The sequence below is a fragment of the Phocoena sinus genome, chromosome 15 (genome assembly GCF_008692025.1).
Source record: "Phocoena sinus isolate mPhoSin1 chromosome 15, mPhoSin1.pri, whole genome shotgun sequence".
Lineage (NCBI taxonomy): Eukaryota > Metazoa > Chordata > Mammalia > Artiodactyla > Phocoenidae > Phocoena > Phocoena sinus.
Genome location: NC_045777.1, coordinates 64,371,304 through 64,386,354, shown reverse-complemented (window position 1 = coordinate 64,386,354; position 15,051 = coordinate 64,371,304). Strand labels below are relative to the sequence as shown.

The following is a 15,051-nucleotide window of genomic DNA, read 5'->3' as shown; positions in this document are numbered from 1 at the left end:
ATTTGCCCATTCATTTATTCATCAAATACGTGTCAACCGCCTACTATGTACCAGATGACTTTTCTAGAAGCTGTGGGTACAGCAGTGAACAAAACCAACCAAATCCCTGCTTACTTAAGGGAGACAGACGATAAATACACTTCCAATATTTCAGGTGGTAAGTGCTATGGAGAAAAATTAAGCCGGGCAATGGGGTTGGGGGGAATGGGGAGAAGGTTGTATGAGTGTGTGATTGAATAGAGACCTGAGGAAAGGGAGTGGGGAGCAAGTCTCGGGATAAACTGGGGGGGAGGAATACTTAAGTTAAAGGGAAAAGCAAATGCAAAGGCCTTGAGGCAGAGTATGCTTGGTGTATCTGAAGAAAAGCAAGCCAGGGGCGAAAGTTGGGGGGATGATGTTCCTAGGCAAGGAGGCAGGTGTGCAAGTCAGGGAGGACCTTGGTTTTGGTAAGGAATTTGGATTTTACTGAGGGTGCTAGGAACCCTTGGAGAGTGCAAGGTCTGACAAGTTTTAAAGCGATCATTGTGGCAGCCAAGTGGGAAACACAAGGAAGGGTAAGAAGGGAGGGTAAGGGTGACAGCAGAGAGGAAAGAAGTCTATGGCAGAAGTTTCAGATGTTGGGTATCTAGCCTGAGGTTACTCAGCTCCGGAGAGGGCGGAGCCAGAATTCACTTCCTCCCAGGCCGTCAGACCCCGGGCTTCAAGCCGTACCTACTAAGCATTTATATACTACGTGCCAGACATTTTGCGAGCTCTTTGTCACAATTATCTCATCTGTTCACCTGGGATTTGAGACGGCTGAGCGTTTATTTTGAAAGCGCTTAAAAGGCTGAGCGTTTATTTTGAAACATTTGTGGCTTTCTTCCAAACTGTATCTCAGAACTCAAAAGCAAAGCCTGGAACTCCAGTAAACAATTTCTAATATTTAGGGAGAGTCAAAAAGGAAGCACCGATTAAAAAATATATTTTTGACTGTATGAAAAAGTAATCTATACATGTTTCAAAAAACAAAACTAAATTGTATTGGGAGAAAAGCAAGTCTTCCATCCCAGTTCCTAACGCCCTTCCCAGAGGCATTTACCGATTTCTTGTGGGTCCTTCTAGAGATACTGTAAATACGCAAGTATCAAAATTAATTCTAAATGGTGAACAGTTACTGCAATAAAAATTTGCAAATATCTAGGCCCTTGTCAGTTTTTGACTTTTACGGATTAGATGCTAGAAGGGAGTCGAACCTGTGCTAACGCCGCACCTCCACCAGCTAGCTCCCCAGGGCCTCGCCTGGGTGTTCGACTCCATCGACTCTCTACTGCCCACCCCTGAGGAGGTTCCGCCCCTCACCCGCCTCCTTCCACTAGGCAATTCATTTTTTAATTTTTTTTGTTTTTGGCGGTCCTTTGAAAGTCTCGCGATAGCCCGACCGCTTCCCATAATTCCGTGCACTCGCCCCTCCCAACTTCTTTCAGCCATCTTTCCGTGACGGTGAGTGACTCTCTCTGAACGGTCTAGTATCATCCGTTAGCTATCGGTGCCATCCTATGGTCTAGGACTCGGCTTCGGTGCCTTGCGAGGATGTCGGAGACCTCCTGGGCCGGGGATACTATCCTTGCAGGGGTCTGGGCAGGCGGAGTGGGGAGTCCTGCCCGGCCGCCCCATGCTCTGCACTCTGGGGAGCCCAGCCTCTGGGGCGCGGGGCGCAGGCCGCAGCCCCGGCGGGACCCGGAGCTTTCGACCGTCAAGGGGCAGTCCCGACTCTTTCGGCGGCGCCAGGATCTCCCATTAGTGGTCGAGGCAGCTCCTTGGCTCCGAGAAGCATCGGGGAGCCGTAGCCTTGGTGAGCCGTGCAGCTTCCCATTACTTCGGCCGCGCCGGGATCCTCAGGAGGGAAAACTGGATCCTGCCTGGGGTGGCGGTTTGCTGGGAACGAACTTGGGTCGTCTGGGCTCCAGGGTTTCCCCTCACACACTTTGTTGAGCTTGAGGAAGCAGGTTGGATCCCTACTGTTGTCATTTGAGGCATGCCTCTATCCTTAGCTTTCAAAACTATTGAAGTTCGTGCCCATTGTGATAGAGTCCATTCTGGTGCATGTGAAATGTTTCTGCCTAACAGTGTGCTACGATCGCTGTTGGTCATAATTTTAGATGGCACAAGGACGGACGTTTCATTTCAATAGTTACGGGTGTTAGGTGAGAGTTGAGTAGTATCTTTTGGGCGTTAGGACAAGGCTGACACTGAGTCAGTTGGTTTAAAGGACAATGTTAAATAGTACAGATGCTGGATTCCAGAAGTTTGGAAAATATTGCTGGTGATTATCAGCTCCCGTTCTGAATAAGTGACCTACCATGGCTGGTATTTTCATTTGATGAATGAAATAATCAAATGAATTATTTGATTCGACACAGTCAACATATTCCTCTGGGTATCCTGGGGAACTAGCCTGCTTAGAAATGGGGAAACTTCCTCATGATAGAGGCAGAAAGGAAAGGATGTGTTCGCAGTGGAATGATTGGGTGCCTTTTAATGGCAATGCCAATAAAACCCCTGTTTTGTCTTCCCTGAACAGTCATAATGGTGCGCATGAATGTCCTGGCTGATGCTCTCAAGAGTATCAACAATGCCGAAAAGAGAGGCAAACGCCAGGTTCTTATTAGGCCGTGCTCCAAAGTCATCGTCAGGTTTCTCACTGTGATGATGAAGCATGGTAAGTGTCTTGCTGTTTATTATGTTTTGAGGTAAACATGTTACAGAATGGGTCCTGTAGAAGTTAACTGTTGCGGAGATGTGGGAAGATGGGAGAACAAGGTGGCAGTCATACATGGGAACTAATGCAGTTGATTGGGGCTGTGGACAGGGTAGTTCTGGACAAATGATGCTGTTCAAGAAATACTGAGTAGGGTAGGACTGTTGAAAGGAGGAGAAAGTCTGGCAGCTAAAATGGCCTTTCTTTGTGTAACATTGCAGCTGCAGCATGTCACTGAAAGGGCCCTGAACCTAAGAGCTCCTTGGGATGGAAAGGAGGATTGTTTTGTCTTGGGCACGAGGTAGCCTTTGGGAGTGGGAAGCCGTGAAAAGGCAAGGAGGAAATAATCCCCTTTTTAACATTTCAGGGTGGATTGTTCTGGGTGTTGCCCCCTAAATTTTAAAAATTATTTTTAATACAGTCACTTGTGTTCTGTAGGTTACATTGGCGAATTTGAAATCATCGATGATCACAGGGCTGGGAAAATTGTTGTGAACCTCACAGGCAGGCTAAATAAGGTAAGGATTGATTGTTTAAAAACCTTCAGAATGGTCTACCAAGGTGTTCCATGTTATAATTGCCCTTGTAGAATCAGATAATGTGCTTGCTTTAGGTTAAAAAGATTAGGGATTGAATAAAATCGTTAATTTTTATATAGGACCTTTTACTTCGTTTGTTCTCCAGGTAGAATTGTGAGTTAACCTAGTGTTTGTGGAGTAGAAGGTATCTGAAGTGAGATGCGGGAGGATTGGGTGAAAATGAACAACCGATGATACTGGTGTTTGAATCTTGGGTGGCTCAAGGCCACTAGTCCTGACAATGTAAATAACTTTTGGTCCTTCGTCTCGCTTGGTGGGTATTTTGAACAGAGAGTATGGGATTTTCTAACTATTAATATTTCTGTTTTTGCTGACATAAGCTGAATGTATGTCTTTCAGGTCTCTTCTCCCTGTAGGCATAATCTACTGAATCTGTTTGATTCTTTTGACTTTGTGGTTTAACTGATTCCATGTATTTTGGGGGCAGGTATCTGTCTATAAGCAAGTTGGGGGTCTCTAAGCTGCTACCCTGCTTTCTGTGTTCAGGTTTGTAGCTTTCATATTTGCAAGGGGTCCAACAGAGTTGGGCACACGGGCCAAGAAAGTGAGTGGTTAGTGACGGGGACCAGATTTATTGATAAGGTTATTTCCTGGACCAACAATTCCTATTTTACAAAGTTGGTTCCTTACATAGTGAATTTGCTTCCTGTGTGGATACTTAGTGTCAGATGAAAACTACTGAATTTGAAGCCTCTGAAGAATTTTTGAAGGGAATTTTGGGCCTATGTCTTGTTTTGTTCTCTTGTAGCCATTAGACTCCAATCCCACGGAAGGATTTGGATTCACTTCTCTTTCACTCTGACCGTCACAATGTTCTTGAAGTACAAGAGGGCGTGTCTTTTTTCCCCTGTTTTTAGCAGTTAGGAAGCTGAGAGCTGAGTCCTGCTCAAGGTCTCAGTAAACTCTGGAAGAGCTGGTTCCAGTATATAGTTTAAAGCTGTCCTGCAGCAGCTTTTGTTGATGTTAAAAAAGCAAAACCAAAAAAACTTAGTTGGAGAAGTGCCCTGTACTTCATTTCTCTTGAACTACACATAACAGCTTGAGAAATAAGTTTGAACAGAGTATTTCCCAAATGGAACTCATTTGTGACATCCTTGTTCAGTGGTATACTAGTTTAGAAAATTCTTGCCAACAGGTAGTTGAAATCCAGGCCCTGCCGCATTTAACTGTTTGAATTAGTTTTTGGTTTCTCTCAGTTGTAGTTTTCTTACTTTATAAGACATTTTTGCCTCAGTTTCCTTCATGCAGGAGATAGATGTACCTTATTGTGGAAATGTAATGCAGTTGGGAAGTAAGGTAGTGTTTAAAGATTATAGATTAAGAAAATTCTTGCCTTGATTGTATCCTCTTAAGATTCATCTGCTTTGGGAGTGGATGTGCCGGAGTTCTGCCAGCTGAATGGAAGGGATTTTTGCTGCTGGAATAAAGCAAGCCTGGGTGTGGTAGTGTAGAGGCCTCAGAAAGGTCTTTCACTGTAGCTTGCTTGGGTTTTCCCTATTCCTATCCCTGTATTGCTTGCATCCAGTGTGGGATTGCCCTTGATGGTCAAGTGACATTTGTAGCTGATAAGGTGATGTTATAAAAAGAAGAACCTGAGTGGCCCTCCTGCCATGGGGCAGTTGGGCATGACAGGTCCATTTTCAGTTTCTGTGGGTTCAGATCTGTCTAGGGAAGTGTACCAGCTCCAAAGACTTCACTAAGTTCTAATCTCATAGCCCCTTCTAGTTTACAGTTAAGCATCTTGGAATCTTGAATGATTCTTATGTGGATGTGCACACAGCTTTCTGTCCGCTCCCTTAGCCCTCTGAAGGTACTAATCCTGAGTGTTCTCACGTGATCATTTCTTGTGTGTAAACAGCAGGAGACTTCCTGCTTTGATTTTTTTTTTTTTAAGTGTGCTAGTGATTTGTAGAGTTGGTGGTCTAGCAGAGGGCGGGGTCACATTTAGCTCTAATTAACTAAAGAGCCTTTTAGTCCCCTCATTTTCCACCCAGTTGGATGTAGTCATAGACCTTGTGTGAACCCACGGATAGATTCATGTAGCCTGTTAGTGGATATTTGAAACTTTATTGTGTTGTATGGTTTAGGTGTGATGGATTGTAGTGCCTTGGCTCTTAGCTCTCACTTTGGAGGATAGTTGCTGTGTCATCTCTCCCACCCAACACTGTCGTAGCATGCGGGTGGGATAACTCTTTACCTCTTTCTGCCTTCTATACATTTTGCTAGATTAGTAGGGCTTGACTATAATTTATTTGTCTAAGACTTGAGTTCTTTAAAATCTGGTCATTTGTGCTGAGGCAGCTCTGTGGGCCATAGGAATGCACACTGGTGTTATCTTGGTGTTTTACTTCTTCTGTTGACTTTTTCAATAGTTTGCCTTTTCTTCCTAAGTAGGCGTAGTCTTTTTTTTTTTTTTTTTTTTTTTAATTTATTTATTTATTTATTTTTAGCTGTGTTGGGTCTTCATTTCTGTGCGAGGGCTTTCTCCAGTTGCAGCGAGCGGGGGCCGCTCTTCATCGTGGTGCGTGGGCCTCTCACTGTCGCGGCCTCTCCCATTGCGGAGCGCAGGCTCAGTAGTGTGGCTCACGGGCTTAGTTGATCCGCGGCATGTGGGATCTTCCCCGACCAGGGCTCGAACCCGTGTACCGTGCATTGGCAGGCGGATTCCCAACCACTGCGCCACCAGGGAAGCCCGGCGTAGTCTTAATTGTGTTTTTCACATGGCATTTATATCAAAGATTGTACAGAATAGTTACCCATTAAATGTTGAGTTGGTTGGTTTATATGACTATTCAGTTATAAATGCATTTTAGTGTTACTCTTTTTCTGTTATTGGTGAAGTGTGAACAGCGTTTTCTGTTATGTTTTTACAGTGTGGAGTGATCAGCCCCAGGTTTGATGTGCAACTCAAAGATCTAGAAAAATGGCAGAATAACCTGCTCCCGTCCCGTCAGTTTGGGTGAGTCAATTTTCCGTATTTAAAAGTTAATGCTGTGGATCCCTGTGATGCAGTTTGACTTGAGCTTTTTTTTTTTTTTTAACTTAATAGCAGTAGCAGTTGTCTCCGTTTCCATCCTTGACTCAAGGATTAGCTCCTGTGTTGCCATACTTCATGTGTTAGGCTCTAGTTTCTGAGAGGCGTGGAAGAGCTGAGGCTGACTGAGAGACAGCAGAATTGTGTGCCCTTTAATGTCTGCTCTTTTGGCTCAGTGCATATAGTTCATATATATTCACTGTGAATCCCCTCCTATGGCCAGAATGACTTCTCAACCATTGGCCTCTGGGGAAACTCGATTTGAAAATCTTCCTCCTCGGTAAGAGACTGAGTTAAAATCCTGGTTTTTCTGCTTTAAACCTGTGATGCCTTGGGCAAGTCATAGCCTTGATTTCTTCATCTTAAAAATGGTAGTTCTCTTGTAAGTTATAGTATCACCTGATTTAGTTCTGGTAAAGCACTTTAAGATCTGACACAGTAAGTGCTTATCTATTTGTGGTTAAGAACTTAAACCCACAGTCATGTTTGGTGATGCTGAATTTACTCCCACTTCGTGGTTGCCGTATAACAGGTATAGTGTTACGAGCGAGTCATTTCTGATTGTAGTTACGCTACTAATTTTCATGCCTCCCAGTTGGCATACCTTCTGTGTCTTACGTTGATCCCCATAGTAACCCATGAGGTAGCCAGGCCAGGTGGGATGCCCTTTGTCCAAATAACTGTACAGTAGCCTGCCTGTGATGGTACACACAGTAAGTGGCAGAAACAATTCAGTCAGTACTTTAATGCTTTAGATTGCATGTCTCCTTGAGAGCAGAAAGTGACATTTTGAAGTTAAAGGAGTTCCAGTCTTTGCTCTTAGGTAACATTGCTTCTCGTTGTTAGCTGAGGCCAGGGCTGTATGTGTATAGCTGATATCTCTGGGTTTGGGTCTTTGGTTCTAGGAACCGTGCCTGTGTACTGCCAGCCTGTGGAGGCAGCATTAGTCTGTGTGTCCATTATGGGAAGGCATCTTAAGCATTGATAAATGTTGGAGTTTTTCTGTACCAGAAAGTAGCTCTGTGTTGAACATTCTTAGGAAAAACTTACCAGCTTTCTTTTTTTTTTTTTAAACTTTCCATAGTTTCATTGTACTGACAACCTCAGCTGGCATCATGGACCATGAAGAAGCAAGACGAAAACACACAGGAGGGAAAATCCTTGGATTCTTTTTCTAGGGATGTAATACATACGTGCAAATAAAATGCCTCAGAGGACTCTGGTGCTTCCCTCAGTCGTTTTGAACTTTGTACAGCAGAGTAGCAAGAGCGTCTGCGGGAGTGTACAGCCTTTGTGTTAATTGGTGAATGCTGTTTCCTTGACGTAGAAGAAAGTTTTGACTTGGGATAACTTTCGCCGTCACCCTTGTGGCTCACCAGAGGAGGGTGTGTCTGGCCCTGGATGGTTGACTCTGGGTTGGGGTCCAGGTGGTGAAGCTGTACCTTTCTGGAGTCTTACATTAATCCTGGAAGGTGTGGTGCCTTTCCTCTTTTTAGTTTGACAGAATACACATTTCAAGCCCTAAAAATATGATATGGTTGTAGTTGATTATGTAAGTGCTCATAAGGAAGCAGATAACTAGAGCCCCACAGCTCACTAAGACTCATCTCAAAGTAAATTTGGATGGCATATCAGGGACATTTTAGCAATATGTGGTTATAAAATGTCATTTTTTCCAAAAAGTGGACCATCTTCTAAAAACTAGTTTTACTATAAACCTGTCACCAAGTATATTCTGGAATTGGGGAGAATTAGTTTACTGGACCACTTGACCTGGGAAATGCTTGTAAAGAGCTCAGACACCAAAGAGAGGGCAGGGGTGGCTTTTGTGAAACAGACCACGGCTCCACTCTCCCTTCTAAGAGTAGTGCTGTCCAGTACAGCTGTAACAAGAGCCACATGTGTAGTTAAGCCTTCTAGTAGCCGCGTGAAGAAACAGCTGGGATTGATTTTTTTTTTTAATAGCATTTTGTGTTCAAAAGTTAAAATTTCAGCATATGATTGATGTGAAAAATGAATGGGATTTTACTCTTCATGATGTCTTTGAAATGATGAACACTGTACATTTATTTATACCTAAATTTTAATAGCTACATGTGGCTGATGTTCCGTATTGGACAGCACAGTCTAGACTCTTGATTCTTGGTAGGTCTGGCCAAGGGGAAAGGACGCTTGGAAGAGATCCTGGGTATGTTATGTTATTGAGCACCTAGCCAGCTGTATTTTCCTGCATAGGAGTAGGGTGAATGGGGCAGCTCAGCCTTACAAAAAAGGACAGCAGCTACTTTTCCTCAGTTGTCTGCTGGTCAAGTGGGCCAAAGTTAAAAAGGCTGTCAGGTTGTAGGCCTTATTACAAGATGTCCAATAGACCTAATAGGATGTTAGGTGCCTAAATCTGTTTGATGTATAGGTTTGATTTTATTTTTCTTTTCAGAAAAGGATAAGTTTCACAGTTCTCCATTGGGATTGTTTTGATAACTTCCCTATAGGGCTGTTTTTTGACTTTCTTCTGGGTCAGACAGTTCTTGGTAAAAATCCTCGCTGACCTGGCGTAAGGTGAATTCTGGCAAGTGACAACTTCTTTGTTCTTCCTGTTGGGTAAACAGGGACAACTTAATCTCATGGGGTTGCTAACATGGACTGGTGCATGGCTTGTATTCAGTAACTTAGTAACTTCCTGGAAGGAGGGCCTACTGTAAGATATGGGAAACAGGAGTACTTAGACGCCCTAGAGATGTGGCTGGTAACCACATGTGGTAGGCCTCACTTGCTAAAATGTGAGGAGAAAAGTTGAGAGGCATGTCTGGGTTTGGGGCCTCTGATGTTTGGAAGGCCATGAGTAAGTAACATGGGTTTGGGGGCTCAGTACACCAGGATTGAGGTCTGCTTTTCCACGTAATAACTTTGATTCCCTCATCTGTATATTGGAGGTAATGGAAAAAAACCTACCTCAGTTGAGGGAAATATGAGGTTATATAAAATAACACTTGACAGTCATTTTACAGCTGTATTTGTCAGACACTGAAGTGAAGTGAGTCTAGAAGACCAAAGAGCTAATGGTTGATTGGTTCTCTTAATGCCAAGGTTGTAAGCTCTAGGTGGATGGAGGCCATGTTTTGTTTACTGTTGTCTGGTCTCTAGCCTGATACATGGCACATAGGGGAAGACTCAGTAAGTACACCTTGACTGAATATCATACTGGGCATTGACTTCAAATGCTAAAGTGAGGACAAGAAAATGGCCCTATTTGCCATTAGTAGTGATCCTGTGTCCTTTAAAATGAACAAGGGTGGGAAAAATCTGGATAAGGAAAATTGGGTGACCTATTGATGAATTTAACAGCACATGAGTGAGGAAGCAGGTGGCCTTAGTCCTTGTTTCTGAGACCCAGTAAGAGTTGTAACGTGACCGGAGGCTGGTTGACTGGGTCTAGACACCTGGGTTTGAGGCTCTGGAGATAGTTTAGGTTCCTGCTGGCATAATGACTTGGCTCAGAGTTGTACTTTGCTGTGGTGTGAACTCAGCTTTTCCTCCTAACGTGCTACTGTTGCCAGCAGGCAGAGATCTGGGGTTCGGAGTGGGATAGCCCACCAGATGCACTTTGAGTCAGTGTTAAAGGGGGCCGCAGCATGTACCCAGACCCTGGAAGTCAAAACCGCTGCCAAGAACATCCTCCATGTTTTAGCAGCACGTCTGTGTCCACGCCAGTGCATGCCGCGTCCTCATTTAGAACCTGTTTTGCCTTGCCTCTGGGTAACTTGGGTAGATAGAATTCTGAGTACTCAGTTCTCTGGGAAAGCCAGAGTTATTACAGTCTTCCTTGGTCAGGTCAGCATCTGAGATTACTTTTCCCTTCTCCCCAGGCTAGGAAGTTCGCTTTCCACTACTGACCCCGAAGAAAGCAAGCTCTGGGAGACCCGAAGTCTGATTCTTACTTGGCTTTCCAGTCGAATTCACTTTCCCAAAACAGCTGACCATACCAGTTGTTTCATCTTTAATATAGAGCTAATCTAATCCTAAACTCTAAATCACCCCCACATATGTGCCCCACCTCTGAGCCCTTGCTTATGGCTCACCCCACCTGGAATGCCTTCTCTTCCCCAGAGGTGTTCCCAAGATCCAGCTTAAATGTCACTTCCATCGTAAATCTTCCTCCAAAAGGAACATGTGTTGTTATACTCCATCTTTTCTCTCCTAAAGATATAAATGCCTTAATAAGGCTAATAGTAGTTTTTAGTGTTTGTTAAATTTTACTGCTATATGCCAGGCATGGAATAAGAGCTTTACATGTATCATCTCTTTTCATCTTAATTCTGCATGATGGCTACTATTGCTGGCTCCAGTTTTTCAGGTGAAAAAAATGAAGCACAGAGCTTTGACACCATTTATTGAAGATGCTAGGGAGTGGCAAAGTCAGGATTTAAATGCTTTACCAGTCTAAGTTTTCTGGCCCTTATGTTCTGGCATACATTCTCTTTATTTTCAGTGTGTAACTAAATTTATTATATGTTTACCATATCCAGGCACTTGGGGTACCCAGGGTGTGCCAACATCTAGTCCATGTTCCACAGCAGGAACCCTGTTATCTCTGTCCCCAGCATCTAGCCTATCAAAGATGTCAGCATGTTTAAAAAAGTGATCTCTGACCCCCTGGGCCATGGGAAAGTGTTTTTAAAAGTGTAATCCCATCCAGTGCCTGTGTTATAGTGTTGAGTCCACAGAATTCCATGGTCCCAAGAGTCATTCTCAGGGAAGCATGGGAGTCGAGTGGGATATGGGCAGGATTCAGTTCAAGGTCACTGTCCTGGCACCCAGATTCCAGTTTTATGTTTTAAGTAATCTGATGGGCAATGAAAGTGCTGCAGACCACACAGAAAATAAGGGAGGCAGTAAAGAAAGATACGGTTAATAGAATGGATCACGTGCTGTGTGATCTTGGGCCAGTTGCCTTTCCTTTATGTGCATCAGTTTCTTCATCTTTAATGTAGGGATAATGGTACTACTCTCTGTGGTGGTCATTAAGATTAAACATAATGCTTGTAAAGTGCTGGAATGGTAATTAGAGCTGTTGGCAAAATATTCAGGTTCTCCACCTGCCAGGCACATGTACTTTCCATGTGATTAATTCTGGTCAATGAATGAGCTATGAGCAGAAGTGATGTGTGTTCCAGGCTGGAGCATCTAGTGGCTGGTGGGAGAACTCCCATGCACCCTGTTTCTTTCTGCCATGGTGATGGGCACTGGGCTGCATTAGCCCAGGCCTGGGAGTGTGGATGACAGTGCAGAGATCCAGCTATTCAGCAATGACAGAGTAGGAAGAGCAAGAAATCACCCGTTGATGATTCTGCTTTGTTACTAGCCTCCTACAAGTGCTTAGAGCAATCTCTGACATTTAGTAAGGGCTTATTAAGTTACAAAAAGGAAATGGGTGGGCTATAGAATAATAGGGTTTATCATTCTTTGAGTGGATGTCAGGAGACTGTAGGACCCTCTGTTCTCAACGTGGCTTTTTCCGTTACCCACCGCAACCCCCTCCACGCGTACACGTGGCTCTTACATACCCCCAACCCGCAGCCCTCTGACACAGACAGTCCGTCCTTAGGTGGGGCACCTGCCTCAAACCAGGTAGAGGATACATGAGGGTTTTTGAACCTGGAAGACGTGAGGTTTGTGTCTTTAAAATGGTGGAAATGATAAGATAAAAACCTTGAGTGCTGCTGATTATCATGATTTCGGCCACGTGGAAGAAGACGCTCGGAACAACAGAGGAATGTCCCTGAGCAGACAGATGCATCGGGTCCTTATGGTGTTTGGCTTCCGGTGGTTCCTGAGATGCAGCTGCACCCTACCCTTCCCATGTTCGTATTCTGTGAGCAAGGAATAACATTCTCCTCTATTATTTTTCAAAAGTACTAGTTTGAACTAAATTTAAATTTAGTGTATTTAAAATAAATTAATAAAGCTAAAATTAAATTTACTGATTTGAACGAAATTCTAGTTACTTGCAAACTAACACAGCCCTACTTGCAGCTCTTTCACTAATCTGCTCTGGAGCTTCTTGGGGATCAATCTTGTCATCTGTCAAATGGGGGCTGGGATATTAGTCCTACCTGCTTTTTTAAAATATTGAAGTATAGTTGATTTACAATGTTGTGTTAGTTTCTGGTATACAGTACTACCTACTTTATTAGTCATTATTTTTCGTTGCAAAAAACAAACCACTCTAGCTAGTTTAATTTATTATAGGATATAAGGTAACTCAGTCTCTGGAAGGGCCAGAGGCTTTCCTCCAGGGCTGGTATCTCCATTACACCTCTGGCCCATTCTGTTAAAAAACTCAGCTCCTGAGTTCTTTGCCCCTGCTGTTTCTGGAAGCTTGAGGTTTCTATCACCCTTACTAGTATCAGTTCCACACTGACTTCATGTTAGCCTCTGATGCATGGTTTCTCAACCTTGGCACAATTGACATTTTGGGCAGGATAATTCTGTGTGTGTGTGTGGGGGGGCTGTCCTGTACATTATAGGATGTTAGCAGCATTGTTGGCCTCCCCACATTACATGTCAGTTGAGACAACCAAAAATCACCCCAGGTTGAGAAACACCGTTCTATTGGATCAAAGCTTCACACTCGACTGCAAGCAGACTATGCCAGGGCAAGAGTTCAAAAAGAGGCCTGTGTGTCATATGTCTGTGTATTTAAAAGTAATAAATCAAGGGCTTCCCTGGTGGCGCGGTGGTTGAGAGTCTGCCTGCCGATGCAGGGGACACGGGTTTGTGCCCCGGTCTGGGAAGATCCCACATGCCACGGAGCGGCTGGGCCCGTGAGCCATGGCCGCTGAGCCTGCGCATCCGGAGGCTGTGCTCCGCAACGGGAGAGGCCACAACAGTGAGAGGCCCGCATACCGCAAAAAAACAAAAACAAAAGTAATAAATCAAGCTAACAAGATGTTTAGTAAAATATGTTGGTTCTCATCTCCTATCTTGACAGCTTCATAACAACAATGAAACCCCAAACAAATTTGGTTTTATATGATGAAGTTGGCAGAATGTCTAAACTGAATTACTGCATATATTCTGAGCAAGTTGATGGGACAGCAATATTTGAATGAGAAAGACATTCATAATTTATGAACTATTATATAGTCCATAAAATTTATTTCTCTTGCCTTCATTTTTCATAAAATCACTAAATATGTTGTTATAATAAAGGTTTTTGCATAGTTTATGTTCTACAGGCAGTAGTGATCCAAAAGACCAAAAAAGTGTAATTAGTTTCAAAATATAAAAATTTGAATATGTTTTCATAGAAGATACAAATGAAAGTTAGTGTAAAAATTTTTAAATTTTAAAGCTCAAAAGCCTCAGTGAAGTTGCTTTTTAAGTATTCAAAGGTATTAAAATTACAGGGCAAAATACAGATTATATAAGTATTGAATATCAAAGTTTTAAATCAAAGTTGTTTAAAACTAGAAAATTTTAATATTTTGAAAACAATTTTATTAATAGTTTTATTATGTAATATTTCTCTTACATGACTTTTTGCAGTTGTACCAATCAGTGTCAATCTAGTTGCTAATATAAAGAATTGGTATTACTTTATATTTCTGTCTTTGGATAGAAGAATGGAAATTTCTATCCAAATAGAAATTCTCTATCTCACATACACAAATTAGAGAGTGATATTAACTACTTAAATTGCAAAATGTTCCTTGGAAACGACAAGCAGGAACATGAAGAGAAACAGAAAAATGGACGCTCAGCACTGCTGGCAAGTGATGCTTGTTATGCTAGAATCTATTGCACACGTGCTGCTTGAGAAGGAGAAGTTATTAAGAAGTTAATTTGGGGGCTTCCCTGGTGGCGCAGTGGTTGACAGTCCACCTGCCGATGCAGGGGACACGGGTTCGTGCCCCGGTCCGGGAAGATCCCACATGCCGCGGAACAGCTGGGCCCGTGAGCCTTGGCCGCTGAGCCTGCGCGTCCGGAGCCTGTGCTCCGCAACGGGAGAGGCCACAACAGCTAGAGGCCCACGTACAGCAAAAAAAAAAAGTTAATTTGTCCTTTCACTTAAGTATTTTCAATGCTAAAGTTCTTCGCATACTGTGACATGGTGCCTGTCTGCAACACTGGCAGAGGCCACTCCCCACAAACCTTTCTGATATTTAGATACAGTTGCCCTTTGTTTAGAGATTTTAGGGTAAGAGGTGAGGAGAACATTCTTGGGGGCCTGAACGGTGTTATGAAATGGGATGCTTAGGATTACAGTTCATGCTGAGCCAGTGCTAAGCATGTGATCCTGAATGACAAAAGCACCCTGTGTTCCTTAATACATTTATGTTTTTATGTATTTCTGAGATACAGGGCCAATCTTGCTAGGATGTAAGTGCACTACTGGCTGCAAGGGAGACAGGGAAAACAAGTCCTGAGCCTCCACCTTGGGGATGTTTAGACTCACAATATAGGAATTTCCCCAAACGTAGAAAGAGTACTCAAAAGGTGCTGGGCAACCAAAATTGGTGGAATAGGGAAGTCCAGGGCTCCATTCTTTCCCCAAAACAACTAATGAGCTGGTGAAGACTGTCAGAGTCAGCTTTTGAAGAACTCTGAAATCTAGTCAAAAACTAACAACAACAAAGGGAAAACCTGGTGAAGAGAGAAACTGCTTCTTTATGGTGAGA

The 15,051-nt window shown here is 43.4% G+C and overlaps 1 protein-coding gene across 3 annotated transcripts; it reads left to right on the top strand.

The window, feature by feature from the left end:
• The first annotated feature begins 1,439 nt into the window (after positions 1 to 1,439).
• On the top strand, positions 1,440 to 12,349 carry RPS15A (ribosomal protein S15a). Of its 3 annotated transcripts, none has more exons than XM_032604953.1 (5): positions 1,440 to 1,482; positions 2,564 to 2,701; positions 3,179 to 3,258; positions 6,213 to 6,298; positions 10,237 to 12,349. In XM_032604953.1, the coding sequence occupies exons 2-5, from the start codon at positions 2,569 to 2,571 to the stop codon at positions 10,385 to 10,387; spliced, it is 450 nt and encodes a 149-aa protein (XP_032460844.1). In that variant the 5' UTR covers positions 1,440 to 1,482; positions 2,564 to 2,568; the 3' UTR covers positions 10,388 to 12,349. The 3 variants fall into 3 exon arrangements, with proteins under 3 accessions (XP_032460844.1, XP_032460845.1, XP_032460843.1); XM_032604954.1 differs by lacking the exon at positions 10,237 to 12,349 and adding an exon at positions 7,458 to 7,602 and having other exon boundaries at positions 1,465 to 1,482; XM_032604952.1 differs by lacking the exon at positions 10,237 to 12,349 and adding an exon at positions 7,458 to 7,602 and having other exon boundaries at positions 1,480 to 1,834.
• Positions 12,350 to 15,051: the final 2,702 nt, after the last annotated feature.